Genomic DNA, 17,316 nt, shown 5'->3' with positions numbered 1-17,316 from the left:
CTTACAACGGCCCGATCGTTAAACCAGACACGATCGGCCCGGATTGTGGCGACGACATCATGTGCCAAGATCGTGTCGAGGGAAGACTACGAGCCCTCACGCGCATTTGTGGCGTGGCCACAATCTAGTCATCGTGTGGCTTGGACAGCTGCGAGTGGCGTTCGACCACTGTACGTGACCGTTTGGTGGCGTAGACACGCTGGGCTCGAGATGTGGCTTCGGCGCGCTTTGCTGTCTGGGTACGAACGCATAGGTGAAGGTATATCATAAATGTCTTCGTGCTACTTAATTAACACCGAAACTGTTATTAAATGTTGTGTATTGCGATACATTTGAATGTATAGCAGCTCAAGGGAATATTTTCGAACATTTTGCGTAACAGAAATAAAGCAATGAATCTTACACGTTGAATTTTATTTATTCCATTTTTCTGGGTTGAAGGTCATTTGTATAGGTCATATTATATGTTACATGGATGAATTCGTTATTTTGTCAGCTACAACATTACGTTAACGAAGATATATCGTTCCATTAAAAAAAATATCGATGACCTTGAAATCTCATTAAAAAAATGACCTTGAAAATTTTTTCCCTTACACCGTTACATGTGGCCCTTCAAACAGCGTAACTTTGTCCTAAGAGGTTTCTTTGTACAACGAAAAGTAACGGAGATATTTAATTAGTTTTTCTGTTTCTTCGGACTCACCCTGTATATGTCATTAGATAGAAACCATTTTATGAATGAAATTTAATAAAGAACATTTGAAAATATAATTAAGCATGTGTTTATATATTTTATGTAATTTATATAATAGAAATATTTCAGTTCGTGAAAAAATGTGAATTATCTTTTGATAGATTAAATTAGTTTCCAACGTTTATCTGTCTGTATACTATACTGTATACGAGTCTGCACAGTTGATGTTTGAAATACGATATTGTATATGCATAAACTGACACACTTCGCTCTGTATACCAATTTCAAAATTGCCACGCATTTCATATTGAATAATTTTTGTTATTTTTATAGAATTTTATCTGATATTTGTACGTCACATGGAAAGTCTGATGTCTCTAGGAGAAACGTAATCATCGTCATTAAAATGATGCAGTCATAATTACACAGTATACAATGGTTCAACGCACGCGACAAGAGTAAAGTCAACGTATGATTGGATAAGTTGAGATCAACGTGAACGGTGATTGGTCGATATAGTAATCCAGGTATAGTTAGCGAAGCACGCATGAATTGAGTATGACGTCATCGTCAGTACTCGCGATCGGCCATTTTGTGAGTGTGTGCTTCATCAGGACATTTGTGTTAAGAAGCTTTTCCAGTAAAACCGAATGATTTAGTTTACAATACGGACTTGCTTTACTTTTATTACACGTGCTAAGGGCGTGGAGAATCCGTAAACTTTACGTAGATTCGTACAATGGAGGAAAAAGCGTCGCTGAAAGAACTCGACCAGTGGATAGAACAATTAAATGACTGCCAACAACTAACAGAAAGCCAAGTGAAAACTCTATGCGAGAAGGTACGCGATGCGCCTTCAATTATCCGTTTGTCGATTCTACTGTGCTTATTTAACCGCGATATCTTTCGTGTCTTCCAAAACCAATTTTCGTTTGCTATTTCATCTTCGTTTATTGGTACTTTAAGATGCCGCTAAGCATGGCTTGACATGTCATTGCGAATCTTATTGCGATACGTTTGAACATCTTACAAGTGCAGAAAAAAATAACTATCAACATTTATACGATTTTGCATTTTTGCCAAGCTTTCGCTTTCGGTAAACATTTTTATTTTGATCGCGGTAAAATGTCCAAACACCGCGTTCACTCGCTATTAAGACCTTTACTGCAACTTGTTCGTGTCTATTGTACTGTCTGGTTCGTTGAATCAGCCGTTCATTCTGTTTTTCCTATTTGTCGATTAACATTTCTTTAAATATATCAAATGCATTTTCATGATACAATATTTTTTTACATGCACTCTTAATCTTATGTTAAAATTATTGCATTTACTCTTTTAATTATACAACGTGGATGCGCGTGTGTGTATGCCTATGTATATATGTGTTGTATATAATTATATATATCGTAATATACAATACAATACATATATAGATTCTGTCTAATTACACGCTCGTATGCAGCACACACACACGCGCGCGTGCATACATATTATTGTATTAATTGTTACTATCAAGTGCAATTCAATTAATACAGTAGTTAACGCAGTGTCTAATAATCAGGATTTTCTACGGGTAAGGATTTATTTACTATAAGGCAGAGAGTGTATTATGTTCGATACCTACACACATAATATTATTTAAAAATACATTCAGTATTTAACAAATATTTGTTAAACTGGGTGTTATATCTAATATCCAAATACAAAAGTACACAATGTTGACACTTATAGATTTTATTCGTGCAATCAATGTTTATCAAATGTCTAATTTATTATCAAAATTAGCTAATAAGTTTATGATTGTTATTTCAACTTATTTGCACATTATGTCTATTATTAATATCATCGAGTCATAGAAATCATAGTCACCGTTATATTAAGAAGGATTAGTTTCTTATCAATTACTAGAACGTTTATCTATACATTATTAAGGTATGTGATTATTTGTATTAAGATTGATATTTATGTGTACATATTTATACTATCATTAATGATTATTTGGACACTTGTATTTGAAAATATACGACTAATGCTTGCTAATAAATATGCTATTCATCGTCGAATTACGTGTATCAATGAAAACACAGTGATTAAAGGCAAATGAGAATTTTCTTCTATTTCTATTTGTCAAAAATTTCTCTCTAGCAATATCTACTTTGTATTCTACTTTCACATTAGAAGTTCAGTTTTTAACTATTCAATTCAAATGCACATATCTCGGCTTAAACAAAACTTTATTAACCCTTTGCACTCGAGCGGCGCCGCTACAGTGCCTGGGCGGTTTGGAACTCGATATGTTTTTATTTCGTCTCGAGTTGCTGGTTCACCCTTGCGATAAAGGCCTCGAGTGCAAAGGGTTAATCAAAATAAAGACCATTGCAATCAATTCGCTTTTGTCAACGAGAAACAAGTTTTGTTATTCCGGTTGAATAAAATTCTAGAGTCCTGGAGGCGAAAAAACTCGTTGAATACTGTTTCAGCATCTCTCTGGGATTTGAAGCATTTCTCACGCAAAAAGTTATCGAGGTGCTTGAAAAAGTGGTAATCGGTGGGCGAGAAATCTGGCGAGTTTCGTAGCTCAATTCGTTCGTAGCGTTGTCGTGGAGAAGGATAGGACCATCTCTGTTGACCAGTGCTGGGCGCAAACATTGAAGTTTTTCATGCATTTCGTCGATTTGGTGGCAGTACTTTTCAGCTGTAATGGTTTCACCAGGATTCAGGAAGCTGTGACGAATCAAACCAACCACAGACCACCAAACTGTCAGCGTGACCTTCTTTTGGTGAAACTGTGGCTTTAGGAAGTGTTGTTGAGCTTCGTCGTGGTCGCCAATTGTCATAAAGAATCCATTTTTCATCGCACGTTGCAATTTGTCTGAGATTACTACTTTTTCAAGCAGCCTGACAACTTTCTGCTTAAGAAATGCTTCAAATTCCAGAGAAATGCTGAAACGGTATTCAACGAGTTTGTTCGTCTCCAGGACTCCAGAATTTTATTCAACCGGAATAACAAAACTTGTTTCTCGTTGGCAAAAGTGCATTGATTGCAATGGTCTTCATTTTGATTAATAAAGTTTTGTTCGAGCTGAGATATGTGCATTTGAATTTAATAGTTCAAAACCAGAAGAACTTTCTTTCCAACCTAATAATGACTAATGAAATTATTTTGAGATAGATTTGCATCGTACTTATACCGAGATGCTATTGTTTGAATGTCGGCAAATGTCGAAATATTTGGAGACTATAGTGTATATGTATATTATAAGAATAAAAATAAAGAACATCGACTCGTGTGAAAACTCCATTTAAGACTACAAGTGATAATGCGATTTTTATGTTTTTTAGGCAAAGGAAATCTTATCTAAAGAATCTAATGTACAAGAAGTAAAATGTCCTGTGACAGTATGCGGAGATGTACACGGGCAGTTTCATGATTTAATGGAATTGTTCAGAATAGGAGGCAAATCACCAGATACAAATTACCTCTTTATGGGTGACTATGTGGATCGTGGTTATTATTCTGTTGAAACTGTTACCTTGTTAGTTGCGCTCAAGGTAGGATTATCATAAATAATTAATGGATATATATTTAGTGAAAAAATAATATAAATACCTATGTATAGAGCAGGTGGAATTTAATAAAACTTTTTCAACACTTTATACATATATATATATAGGTCAGATATAGAGAAAGAATAACAATTTTACGTGGTAACCATGAATCAAGACAAATCACACAAGTATATGGATTTTATGATGAATGTTTACGTAAATATGGTAATGCCAATGTGTGGAAGTTCTTTACAGACCTGTTTGACTATTTGCCATTAACTGCGCTGGTAGATGGTCAAATCTTTTGTTTGCATGGTGGTTTATCACCGTCGATTGATACATTAGATCATATACGAGCCCTAGATCGCATACAAGAAGTACCACATGAGGTACGTATTCTCTATATTATTTTTAGATTTTTAGAACTAAACTAAAAATAAAGTAACGAGTATCTAATATTTGTTTGTATTTTATACAGGGTCCTATGTGCGATCTTTTGTGGTCAGACCCAGATGATAGAGGAGGGTGGGGTATTTCTCCTCGTGGGGCAGGATATACTTTTGGACAAGATATTTCAGAAACTTTTAATCATTCTAATGGTCTGACATTGGTATCGCGAGCGCATCAATTAGTCATGGAAGGCTACAACTGGTACATTTATTAAAATTGCTGATTAATCGTTTTAGGGTACGCGTACAGTGGATCCGACATCCGACAATTCGAATGTGTGGGTAGGCTCGTCTGTGAGATCCTTCTAGCTGCTAGCTTCACGAAATTGGACGAAAACGGATCCACTGTACGCGTATACCCTCACTCTGCATGCGTATACAAAGCTATGTTTATTCAGTAAAAAAAGAAGTAGGCAACAAGAGACACGATAAAAAGCTGCTTGATGTTGCCTCGGTATGGACATAGCTCGCGAGAGCGATACTTTAATCACAAACCAATTTAAGTCTACAATCAAGGATAACAGTTTTGATGTAACAGCTTTGTTTTGGAGTTACTAACGATTAGATTCGACCGATATCGGTGCACGAGCTAGCTCCCTGTCTCCGTCTTTCGCACGGCATGCCATTGTCTGCGCTCTCCCCTTGGTACATCACTACTGGCGAATCAATGAGATTTTCAATCGTTAGTCACTTGCATACATGGTCGTTGCAACGAAATCACCAATCTTTTCTTTCGTCTTAGATTTTCTTTTATGTAAAATATTTAATTTACCTAGTCAAGCATATCACAGCTCGTATTTATTCCTACAGGTGTCACGATCGTAATGTTGTAACTATATTCTCAGCGCCTAATTATTGTTACCGCTGTGGAAATCAAGCTGCAATCATGGAATTAGATGATGCTTTAAAATATTCATTGTAAGTTAAGCTGGATCGAAGAATTGATTTCGAACAGAGAATAAGAACAGAGCTAAAAAGAAAAAGATTTCTAACAACTGATTTTTCAGCCTTCAATTTGATCCAGCTCCAAGACGCGGAGAACCACACGTTACTAGGCGGACACCAGACTATTTCTTGTAAAGAATCATACTCCAAAATTAAATATTAAGATAGGGGTATGGAAATGATTCAGGCTTTATAGCAATGCCACTGAAAATAATTTATGGATAGAACATCAATGAAGGTGTAAGGTTTCAGCTATCCTTACGCATCATATTATAGTCTCAAGTATTATATCATGACTCACTTCGAGGTGTCTCATTCAGAGACAAAACACATCTGCGTATTTTACATGTGTCCCAACACCGTACATCTAGACACAACATTAATTGTATACATGAAAAAGAAACATGAAACAAACAATAATGTACACACGTACCAATTTCAAATTCACGTATAGCATTGAGTTCTATAACTTTCATTATATTGCTTGTATTTTTATTATCGAAGAAAAAAAAAAGATATGAACGTAATACATGGATTGAACGTAATAAGTAGTGCGAACGAAAATATGTATATGGTACTATTTTGAAACCTTGGATTAATATTAATTTATTGAAAGCTGTTTGTATGGACAAAATTATTTGTTACATGTACTAAATGAAAATAATGTTTTTCAAGGTTTCAAGAACTGTACCAAAATGATCATAGTTTATATTACGAGTGTCACATATATATATATATATAATTAAAATGAATGGGGCATGAAACGTTCCACTTCAGGGGAATATAAAAAGGGTTGATGCAACAGTAAATTTGGCAAACACGAATTGTGCCATATAAACAATTTAATAAATTCTTTAGTGGATTTCTTTATTGATCTAATACAGCATTACACATCACAGTTCATCAGAATCGTAATAACAATTTCCAACAGTGTTGTTATTATTACTAAAGTTGTTTTATTAAATGGATCGTATCGTAATGTGATTTTCGCAAACACATTTTTATAAATATATATTGTAATGGTAGTTAGTAATATTAGCTAGCCGATTGTGTCTGTGCTTTAGTAGTTTTTTTATTCCAATTATATTAATCGATCTTTTTTATTTTCTAAACTTACATGTTCAGATGCAGTTTTCAATTTTTTTATACGAATTTAAATGCATGACCATCTTATTTTCTTTTCTTTCTTCTTTTTTTTTATAATTTAAGAAAATCGCAACACTTTTGCATCAATCCTGTTAAAAGCTTTCTAACTAAGTGAAATATACTTTATACCGAATGAATTCATGCATTCACGATCATCAAATTGAAAGTTAACTGCTTATGAACCTACCGTCAACCTTTTTACTAATTAATAGGTATAAAACGATGCTTCTGGTAAATAAACATGTGTAATGCAATTGAAACAGATTTAATGTGTTGTGTCAAATCAATAAATCATTCATATTCGTCGGTACTGTTGGTACGTAGTACGCAGGCATTGTATACATGAGCATCGGATAAATTGCAGAATACATATATATATTCATAGAAGTAAGCATTCATAAATGTAATTTGAGAATATGCATTATAAAATAATATAGCAGAAATAATAAGGAGAACAAGTGAATAATATAGTTGCACATTATAGTAATTTACTAAGACTGTAAATCGAAAAGAAAGTAGCACAGAAATAATAATATTGTGGATACAGCAATCCTTTCTGCATCATGCAGGGTTCAGCATTTTTTTGTTTTATATCACATACTAAACACTAAACACATTTACTGGATTCAAATAAAATTTCCTACATAGAATTCCAAGATCATGGTAGCTATTATAACAAGAACAACTGAGTTAATTAGAAGTAAGTCTTATAGAAAAATACCAGTAATAGATCTTAGAATTTGTATAGTTAATTTTCTATTTACTCTATTTATTCCATCTTCAAATATATTTCGTACAATGAATAAATTTAACCACGAGTAAATTTATTCTTATTAGCCGTTTGACTCAATATCAAATCTGTAAATTACTTTCGAATTATTGTTCATTTTTCGTTTGTGATAATATGATTTTGAATCGAGCATACTTTATTCAACTGTAACAACTCTACATTTACATTTTTCTTTGAATAGAATTTCAGTAACAAATGCCAAATGTCCATAGGTTCGATTTCAGATTATCCAACAGAAACATGCTTTTCTCGGAAGTTAACAGATCACAGATCGATTACCAGTTCACATGCATAAATTCAGTTGAAACTTGAAACTTCATAACACATTTTTATTCTGTATATATAACTTTGGAACAACATAATCAGTTTATAACTGTATATATAATTATTATGTATAAGATGCATATTACATTCTGTATATATCAATTTGGGATAACATCTTTTATCATATCTTTTACAATGTTCCAACAAGAAGGTACTTTGATAATTATGGATTATGTGTGCGTTTGGTTTTTAACTTTCTCACATGCTTCTTTGTTTTTATACTTCAGATCACGATATATATCATGAAAATATTAGTTATGCATATTGAAGTTGCACACTTGTAATATCTGTACTAGTGACTAATGTGCAGATATTGCTGAAGCATGGGAAACAGTATGCTTTGAACTTGAACTGATATTATGTCGCCTCATTATAAGCAAACCTAGAGAAATAAAGAGATGTTATTATCTTTAGAAAGTCTTACGTAATTTGTTACATTGAAATTTAATAACACAAAATTTGGGCAAAACTAATCTTAAGACTAACAAGCAATTCATTATTTACCTTTATGTTAAAACATTTTTAAATCAGCTGTAAAAATAGTGAATTTTTATAAATAAAAAGGTATCTATATAAATTACACAATTCTGGAATGATTATGTTAAATATTTACTTCAAAGTAAACGTCAACAGCAAAAAATATCAACTAATATGCTATGTATATACTAAATATGAATGACTGTCAGCATGCTTACCAGAGAGGATAAAAGAGTGCTCACGCCCGGGTCTGAGTTGCCACCACTTTCTGGCACGCTCACGCTTAGCACGGAACAGCTCCTAGACCGACGGTAGAGCCCGTTTTTTCCACGAAACAGCGACCATACCATGCAGCAGCATGTTTTAGCATGAAACAGAACCTTTACTAGCCTGTGGCATAAATCAGAACTAGCTTCAACCGATGCTTCGTGCGATATAACCATGTATGTATGTATTAGAAATTGCTAAAATTCGATGCGGTAATACATAATTCTAATAAATTTAATATTAATAAGTAGCTTTTTATTAGAGGAACGCCTGTGGACTTGACATAAAAAGTGTATAGAATTGAAATAAAGAGTAATAAAAATAACAATTGCAATTAAAATCACAATAAAAATTAAAATTGCAATTACAATTAAATGAGTTAAGTGCCGATACACTATTTTTAACATATAAAAAGTATTAATGAGGAATATAAATTGTTACTTTGCTTCTAAATTATTTATAGGATTTATTTTGCATAAAGATCCGCAGTCTGTACTTATCACACACATCCCAAGTAGCCACGTACGTCCCTAAAACGTACGCAGAATGGACGTAGGACGTTTGGACGTGGACCGTACGTTTTAGAGACGTACGTGGTTACTTGGGATTTTAAATCAGAATAACTTTTTTATGAATGGAGCAAACGACTTCAATTTCTTTGTAAGGCTAGAATAAGAAATGGTTTAGTAAATGATGTCTAAAAAATATGTTGAAAATTGAGTAAAAAATATGTTGGAAATTGGAATTGCGAAAAAAATAGTGAAAATTGATTTTTACAACTTCTTTAGCTCGGCCAATAACGAAAGTTTAAGAGATGTGTTTGGTAAGCTCGTATTATTATCTCGTTGATTTGAGTTATAAACGATTAAAAGTGGTAAAAAGGCCGAATGTCATGGAAAATTGCAATTTTCATTCTACGACTTCGAATAAATCCACGAATAATTTTACGAATAAAACCACTATGCACATGCCTTTTTTTAATCGGAATAACGCGACGAAGCAACCGCGTCACTTACATGAAAGAAATATGAAAAATAAATAAGGTCTGCAATTCACTTGTTAGTGGTTTCATACCGATATACCTGGCTGGCCGTCGGCCGTCGGGTTGCCCGTTGCACAGCCGTGTTTATTGCACCACTTGGCCAAGGCTCCCGAGGCCCCCGTCACATCATCGCCCTAGCCAGCAGAGATGGGCAAAAATTGTATTTGAATACAAATTTCGAGGATACTTTCACGAGTAAAACCACTAGACACAGTCCGAATTCTATCGAGTTTAGACTTTTCTTAATCGGAAGAACCCCACGAACTGGCTCGTGGCACTTTCGTGAAGGCATCACGGAAAAATAAAAAAGTTCAGGATTCGCTTGTCAGGGGTTTCATGCCGAGCTACGTGGCTGGCCGGGGGATCGCCCGGCCGTGTTTATTGCACCACGCGGCCTAGGCGACCGAGGCACCGATGATGGGCAAAAATATTGAACTAGATACTTTTTCCAAGATATCTTCACGAGTAAAAGCAGTAAGCAGTGACCGAATTCTATCGAGTTTAGACTTTTCTTAATCGGAAGAACGCCACGAACTGGCTCGTGGCAAACAATAAGTTCAGCATTCACTTGTCAGCGGTTTCATGCCGAGCTACCTGGCTGGCCGTCGGGTTACCCGTGTTTATTGCATTACTATTGTGTTCTGGGCTGAGGCCTCGGAACGCGTGTTCATTCACGCCTCGAGCTGACCAAAAGGATCTTGAAGGATCCGAAAGGATCTTTGAATTAGATACAGATACTATTTACAAATGTATCCATCACTTCGAATCCTTCTGCTGCAGATAGAAAAGTATCTATTTAAATTTTTAATACAAAATACTTCTGTATCTAAATCCTCGAGTAACTAATTACAAATTTCGTATCTATTATTCGTGATCCGAAATTTGTATCTAATTACATATTTTGTCCAACTCTGCTCCAAAAGACGTCCTTTTATTTGGGACGTATGACGTTCAGACCTAAAACAGACGCAAAAACGACGTCTAAACAACGTCGTGTGCTATCTGGATACCCAAGTAGCCACGTACGTCCCTAAAACGTACGTTTCAGGTCCAGTTCACGTCCAAACGTCCTACATCAATTCTGCGTACGTTTTAGGGACGTACGTGGCTACACGTGGCTACTTGGGATACATTCACGATTAGCGTAATTACTAGCAATCAAATTGATTAAACGTTTTGAATTATGTCATATGGCTAGAGTATAATATATAATCTATCCTATGCTGAATATTAAATTAATTTATATTTTCATGTCCAGTTTTGCAGAAAACTACGCAAAATATAAGTCTAACTCTCGGGAACTTTTCTCCAAGTTGTATATCAAATCTAGAAACAGAGAGAGAGAATGTTTTTACTAATTTCACTTTCATAAAAATGATGTGAGATCTGATCTTCTCTGGCGCGGGAGGGGGAAATCGGCTCTGCGCATGGGATCTGATCCAGGCTAAGCGTCCGCTCTACCGTCGGTCTAGGTGCTGATCCAGGCTAAAAGTGGGAGGGGGAAATCCGCTCTACCGTCGGTCTAGGAGCTGATCCAGGCTAAAAGTGGGAGGGGGAAATCCGCTCTACCGTCGGTCTAGGAGCTGATCCAGGCTAAGATTTTGGTGGTGGCAGCACTATACCGGAGGCAACTCAGAACCCGGGCGTGAGCACTCTCATATCCTCTCTGTGCATATATAGAAAATATAACTAGGAAATATAACCATAAACTAATCACCCAGCACAACTCACGATGGTAAACAACAGCTGAATTCTCGTTCTGTGCGCAATCCATTTTGTGTCCAATTCTACATGTGCGCAATTCGTATTCTGTGGTGTGCAATCCCGCTGTGCGCCAAACAGCCGTGTGCGCCAAAGAGCTGTGTCCAATTGAGCGTGCGCCATCTCGTTGTGCGCCATCGTCTTGTGCGCCATAGAGCCACCCCCCTGCGCGGCAGCAGAGAGTATATGAGAGTGCTCATTCCCGGGTTTTGGCCGTGCCCATTATAGTGCTGCCCCCTACACTAGTGCTTAGCCTGGATCAGCTCCCGTCTCCACACCACCGACGAGATGTAAGGGTGATATAACGATAGACCTATCATCTTATGGGACTTCGTGTCCACGCTATGAATTACCGACTGTGCAAAAAAACCAGAGGCACAGACTTAAGATTTGTACAGACGTCTCATGCTATTGTTCTGTCACGCCGGATTTGCTGGGGCCAAAGCGGCCCCAATACCACTTCGGTGTCGCGCCCAATGTTACCAATGTATACAGCTGTATACCCAATTTCTACTACGGATACTTAATATGATTTGAAGATTACAAATGTATATGGCGCGTGTATTTGAATGGTAAAAATTATGTAGTAGGATAATTATGAAGTACTACATACAAGTAATGTAAAGTAATAGATTCATGAGCATTAATATCTTTGCGTACATTTATATGATTGTTAAGAATGTGATCCCGTTTCTGTTAATTACAAAATTGCAATAAAATTTGATATATGCAATAATATCTGATAATTCTACGCAGTTATTCAATATAGTTATGCAAGTTTGTTTCTTGCATTGTTAATTTTTTTAACAAACTTCCACAAGTTTATGGTGTTTACTTTGATTATTTCTGCATACGTTCACATGTATAAATTTTATTTGATTTACAACATTTTTAAACATTATATATTTAGCCGGTTTCGATTTTTTTAGAAATGACATGCCTTCGAAATTGGTGTTACAATGAGCTGGGATAGTACGCGGTGTACCATGGTGTACCCCCGTTTCAGGTAGAGGCGAGTCGAGCGCACCGCTATTATATGGTCCGTTGTCTATACCGCAGGCCTCGAGAAAATACCAGCAGACTGTTTACGACTAAATGATCCTATTTATACCTCGAGAACAATATTAGTGACCACTCTTGGCCAACGACACCTTTTTAAGTAAAAGTTAAAAACCCTGAAACTCGCATCGGTTTGAATATAAGTCGAAAAAAAGGAATAACTAAACCCAAAATTGCATCCGTTCAGAAAGGAAAGCGCGTCATTTTTAATATACAAATATCAGCCTACACATGCCGTGCATGATTGATTACACTTTTCTTAATACTTCCGTATCGGAAAATAATACCTTTCGTATTCAAATTTAAATTAATTAGTTTGATACGTTAACATTTGTTACCAATATGTACAAAACATAATTTTTAAAACTATACTTTTGTTCTGTAGATTACTTAAGTGAACGTCGTACATGTATAATTAGGTTTACGTGAATGCATTAAACAATCTACGAATTAAAAATATCAAAACATTAAAAAATTTTATATTTACATAAACAATTAAAAACATTAAAAAGATTTTTTAACAAGTCAACGAATATTTAGATAATCGTTTAATAAAATTATTAACGAATGAAATTTCTATACTTTAAATTAAGGAGCAATATGACTCTGAATTTCGACAGCTCCGGAAAGCAGACAAGAAACCGCTGAAACGCTTCCGATGCGGGCAGGCGGGCATCGACGGTTACTGTACGAATATAATCCGGCAACATTGCACTTTTAAAGCTGACAACGCTGTAAAATCTAGCGTCCTGAGCCAAACACCTTTCGCGTTGTAACGTCATGTAGTTCACTAGCTGACCGTTCCATTTCGATAGAGTCCGCTGTCGTACTAGGGCATTTTCTACAGGGTCGGTAATTCAGGATCCCGGCGCGACTGAACAATAGCATGCACAGTCTGTACAAATCTTAAGTCTGTGCCAGAGGTTTTCGTATGCCCTCTACAATTTAGAGTGGTGAGTTTAGGAATTACGTAGAATTTCAGATATCGATTGCGTAGTTGCCAAATTACTGTTACTGCCGTGTAATGCACAGCGCGTATTTTTGCTATTTTCCATGTTACAGCATCGACGAGTATATACAGGGTGTCCCAAAATTCGTGAAAATCCCGAAAGGGGGTGGTTCCTGAGACCATTCTAAGAGACATTTTCCTTTGCACCAATGTCAACTGCGGCTTTGTTTAGGAGTTATTAACGAAAAACACGGACCAATCAGAGCGCGCCCTGGCCCGGCGCGCCAAGCCGCGCCGGCAAGCGAGTGTCGCGGTACGCCGTGACATCGCATCGTGACGGCGCGGCGGCCCAGGGCGCGCTCTGATTGGTCCGTGTTTTTCGTTAATAACTCCTAAACAAAGCCGCAGTTGACTTTGGTGCAAAGGAAAATGTCTCTTAGAATGGTCTCAGGAACCACCCCCTTTCGGGATTTTCACGAATTTTGGGACACCCTGTATATATATACAGTCCAATTCTGAAAAAGTAAACGAAACGAGTCGAGTCAGTCAATACATGATTAATTCAATCTCAATATTTCATCTCTGTTTAAATATAATGCTTCCTGTTTCTATAATTATTTTAAAGCTGAATAAATGTTTTTTCTATTTAAATAAATAAACTGTTATTTATTGATAGCAAACAAAATAATAATTGTTGTTGAAAATTGAATTTCCTATTAAACGCTATTTTTATCTTGAAATTTATTAATATAAAGTGTTAATTGTTGGTTTCTTTAAACCTTCTGCTATAAAATACAATTTTTCAAAGGACGGAAAAATATTCAGAAGATCGCAGTTAACAAAAAATTTTAAGGACAATTAAGTTGTTATGCGAGGTTTCGTTACAATAAGTTGCGGCGTGTCGGTTATTATATATGCGTTATTATTAAATATACAATTATTATTTCTTTTTCAAAATATTCTGTATATTATTGATCTGACTTGTCATTATATCGCCAAAGCATACAGGAGTGTTGTGGTAATTAATGAGTTGCGAAGCATTAAGGGGGTAGTATACCCTCGATTTGTAACTAGAAAATACCTAGAATCTTACTAGATTTTGGGTCGAAAATATGGGTTTGCTGGTTTTCAGTTGGTGTCCTTATTTGAGCTAATTTTGGGCTGGGTGAGGGCTCATTCGAAAGAGGAAGGTTCACCGCAGGGGGCTCTGGTCATGAGGTTGACGAGAATATGTTTATATCTAATAATATTAGTGTCCAAAGTAGAGTAAACATCTAGGAAAAAAAACCAGCAGATTTCAATGCATTTTTCTGTCTCCAAAAGTCTTTTTGGCTGATGGGATGACCAGAGCCCCCTGCGGTGAACCTTCCTCTTTCGAATGAGCCCTCACCCAGCCCAAAATTTGCTCAAATAAGGACACTAACTGAAAACCAGCAAACCCATGTTTCGAGCCATTTTTCTAGTAAGATTCTAGTTATTTGCTAGATATTTGCTATTTACTAGGATCTTACTAGATTTTGGGTCGAAAACATGGGTTTGCTGGTTTTCAGTTGGTGTCCTTATTTGAGCAAATTTTGGGCTGTGTGAGGGCTCATTCGAAAGAGGAAGGTTCACCGCATGGGGCTCTGGTCATCCCATTAGTCAAAAAGTCTTTTGGAGACAGAAAAATGCATTGAAATCTGCTAGTTTTTTTCCTAGATTTTTACTCTACTTTGGACACTAATATTATTAGATATAAACATATTCTCGTTAACCTCATGACCAGAGCCCCCTGCGGTGAACCTTCCTCTTTCGAATGAGCCCTCACCCAGCCCAAAATTTGCTCAAATGAGGACACTAACTGAAAACCAGCAAACTCATGTTTCCACCAAAAATCTAGTAAGATTCTAGTAATTTTCTAGTTACAAATCGAGGGTAGACTAGCCCCTTAAGGGGGTAGATTTTGGGTCGAAAATATGGGTTTGCGCCCAGACGTTGATTGACCTTATTAGAACAAATTGTGGGCTGTGTGAGGGCTCATTCGAAAGAGGAAGGTTAGACGCAGCGCGCTTTTCTCACGAGGTTAACGAGATTATGTTTATATCTAATAATATGATGGCCCAAAGTCGAGAAAAAATCTAGGAAAAAATCCCGCAGATTTCAATGCATTTTCTGTCTCTAATAGACTTTTTTGGCTTATGAGATGAGAAAGGCGCGCTGCGTTGAACCTTCCTCTTTCGAATGAGCCCTCACACAGCCCACAATTTGTTCTAATAGGGTCAATCAACGTCTGGGCGCAGATCCATGTTTCGACCCATTTTTCTAGTAAGATTCTAGTAAATAGCAAATATCTAGCAAATAACTAGAATCCTACTAGAAAAATGGGTCGAAACATGGATCTGCGCCCAGACGTTGATTGACCCTATTAGAACAAATTGTGGGCTGTGTGAGGGCTCATTCGAAAGAGGAAGGTTCAATGCAGCGCGCTTTTCTCATCTCATAAGTCAAAAAAGTCTATTAGAGACAGAAAATGCATTGAAATCTGCGGGATTTTTTCCTAGATTTTTTCTCGACTTTGGGCCATCATATTATTAGATATAAACATAATCTCGTTAACCTCGTGAGAAAAGCGCGCTGCGTTGAACCTTCCTCTTTCGAATGAGCCCTGACACAGCCCACAATTTGTTCTAATAAGGTCAATCAACGTCTGGGCGCAAACCCATATTTTCGACCCAAAATCTAGTAAGATTCTAGTTCCTTTCTAGTTACAAATCGAGGGTATACTAGCCCCTTAATAGAAAACCAATGATACTATATATTTGGTAACATAAAGATAAATACTGAGTTTACAATCAGATACTATACCGGCGCAATACACTCACGTACGCGCTTACACATTGCACCGTTACGTCTTACAGCCATGTGAAAAACAAAAAGAACTAGATGTGCCGATGCGTGAGATCCATCATGATCATGATCTATGCGTGATCGGAACTAACCAATCGCCTATGTAGGATGGATGTAGATGGATACTCTGGGAGAGAATCAGAAGCTTCGGGGAAGGTACCGAAGAACGTAGCCTACTCTACGTTTTACGTGCAACACGTGGTTAGGACTTGGAGATAAAATTCACTGCAGAATTTGTAGTTCAACGAGAACCATTTAATAATATTTTATTCACCCGGTAGTGACGTCCGTCGTAACCGTACGACGGAGAATATATTACAAAAAGAGGTAAGCCTCAAAACACAGTACGACTGGATATTGGTGTTCAATACGTCTGACTCTACGAAGTGACTATTTTGAACTGCTAGGGATGCCTAGCGTAACGGTCGCTACGAGAGACGGTTGGGAGTAGGACCGCCAACTCCCTATCGGTGATCTCCCTAGGCGCGACCTAGGGGAATGGCGACACGAGCGCCATAATCCCTACACACTCCCCCCCGAGTGTGTACGCGCAAACTTATAACGCTACACCACGATATAGAAGTTCACAACGCTGGGGATACAGCAACAATATAACAATATTATAACTATAAACTATTTACAATGAGTGCGCACTACATCTACTATACAAGTTGTTCTTACAAACTACGCGATTGCTATTTACATGTATACAAACAGGCTTACAACTAAATCGGCGATATTAACTCGGCGGGACTGTTTGCACAGTTTTCGCCCGTGAATATGTTCGCAGCGCATTCCGTTGATTCGAGTCGGAGGGTTCGCTAGACGAGGTTGCTAATTCCTCTCGGAAGTGATACGCTGGTTTCACATTTTCTATCGAGACGGAACGCGGTTTTCCGTTGACATCGATCTCTAGAACGCGGTCGGTAGGGCGGCTTATTACTTTGTACGGGCCTGAGTATGGCCGTTCGAGCG

General features: G+C 36.9%; 1 protein-coding gene and 3 long non-coding RNA genes across 4 annotated transcripts in view; 1 reads left to right on the top strand and 3 right to left on the bottom strand.

The window, feature by feature from the left end:
* LOC143210458 (uncharacterized) overlaps positions 1-17,316 on the bottom strand; it is a 325,244-nt gene that overhangs the window by 208,483 nt on the left and 99,445 nt on the right. The gene's annotated exons all lie outside the window — the stretch shown is intronic.
* Mts (protein phosphatase 2 catalytic subunit mts) lies at positions 1,261-7,050 on the top strand. Its single transcript, XM_076426941.1, has 6 exons — positions 1,261-1,538; positions 4,040-4,249; positions 4,372-4,635; positions 4,725-4,897; positions 5,506-5,613; positions 5,703-7,050. The coding sequence occupies exons 1-6, from the start codon at positions 1,437-1,439 to the stop codon at positions 5,773-5,775; spliced, it is 930 nt and encodes a 309-aa protein (XP_076283056.1). The 5' UTR covers positions 1,261-1,436; the 3' UTR covers positions 5,776-7,050.
* Positions 4,245-8,587, bottom strand: LOC143210255 (uncharacterized). Its single transcript, XR_013009219.1, has 3 exons — positions 8,405-8,587; positions 5,468-8,282; positions 4,245-5,351 (listed from the first exon to the last, which is right to left on the bottom strand). It is a non-coding gene; the product is annotated as an uncharacterized LOC143210255 (long non-coding RNA).
* Positions 11,096-11,598, bottom strand: LOC143210254 (uncharacterized). Its single transcript, XR_013009218.1, has 2 exons — positions 11,418-11,598; positions 11,096-11,352 (listed from the first exon to the last, which is right to left on the bottom strand). It is a non-coding gene; the product is annotated as an uncharacterized LOC143210254 (long non-coding RNA).

This window comes from Lasioglossum baleicum, chromosome 7 (assembly GCF_051020765.1).
Source record: "Lasioglossum baleicum chromosome 7, iyLasBale1, whole genome shotgun sequence".
Lineage (NCBI taxonomy): Eukaryota > Metazoa > Arthropoda > Insecta > Hymenoptera > Halictidae > Lasioglossum > Lasioglossum baleicum.
The sequence above is the reverse complement of the archived record's forward strand: the minus strand, read 5'-3'. Positions and strand labels throughout refer to the sequence as shown.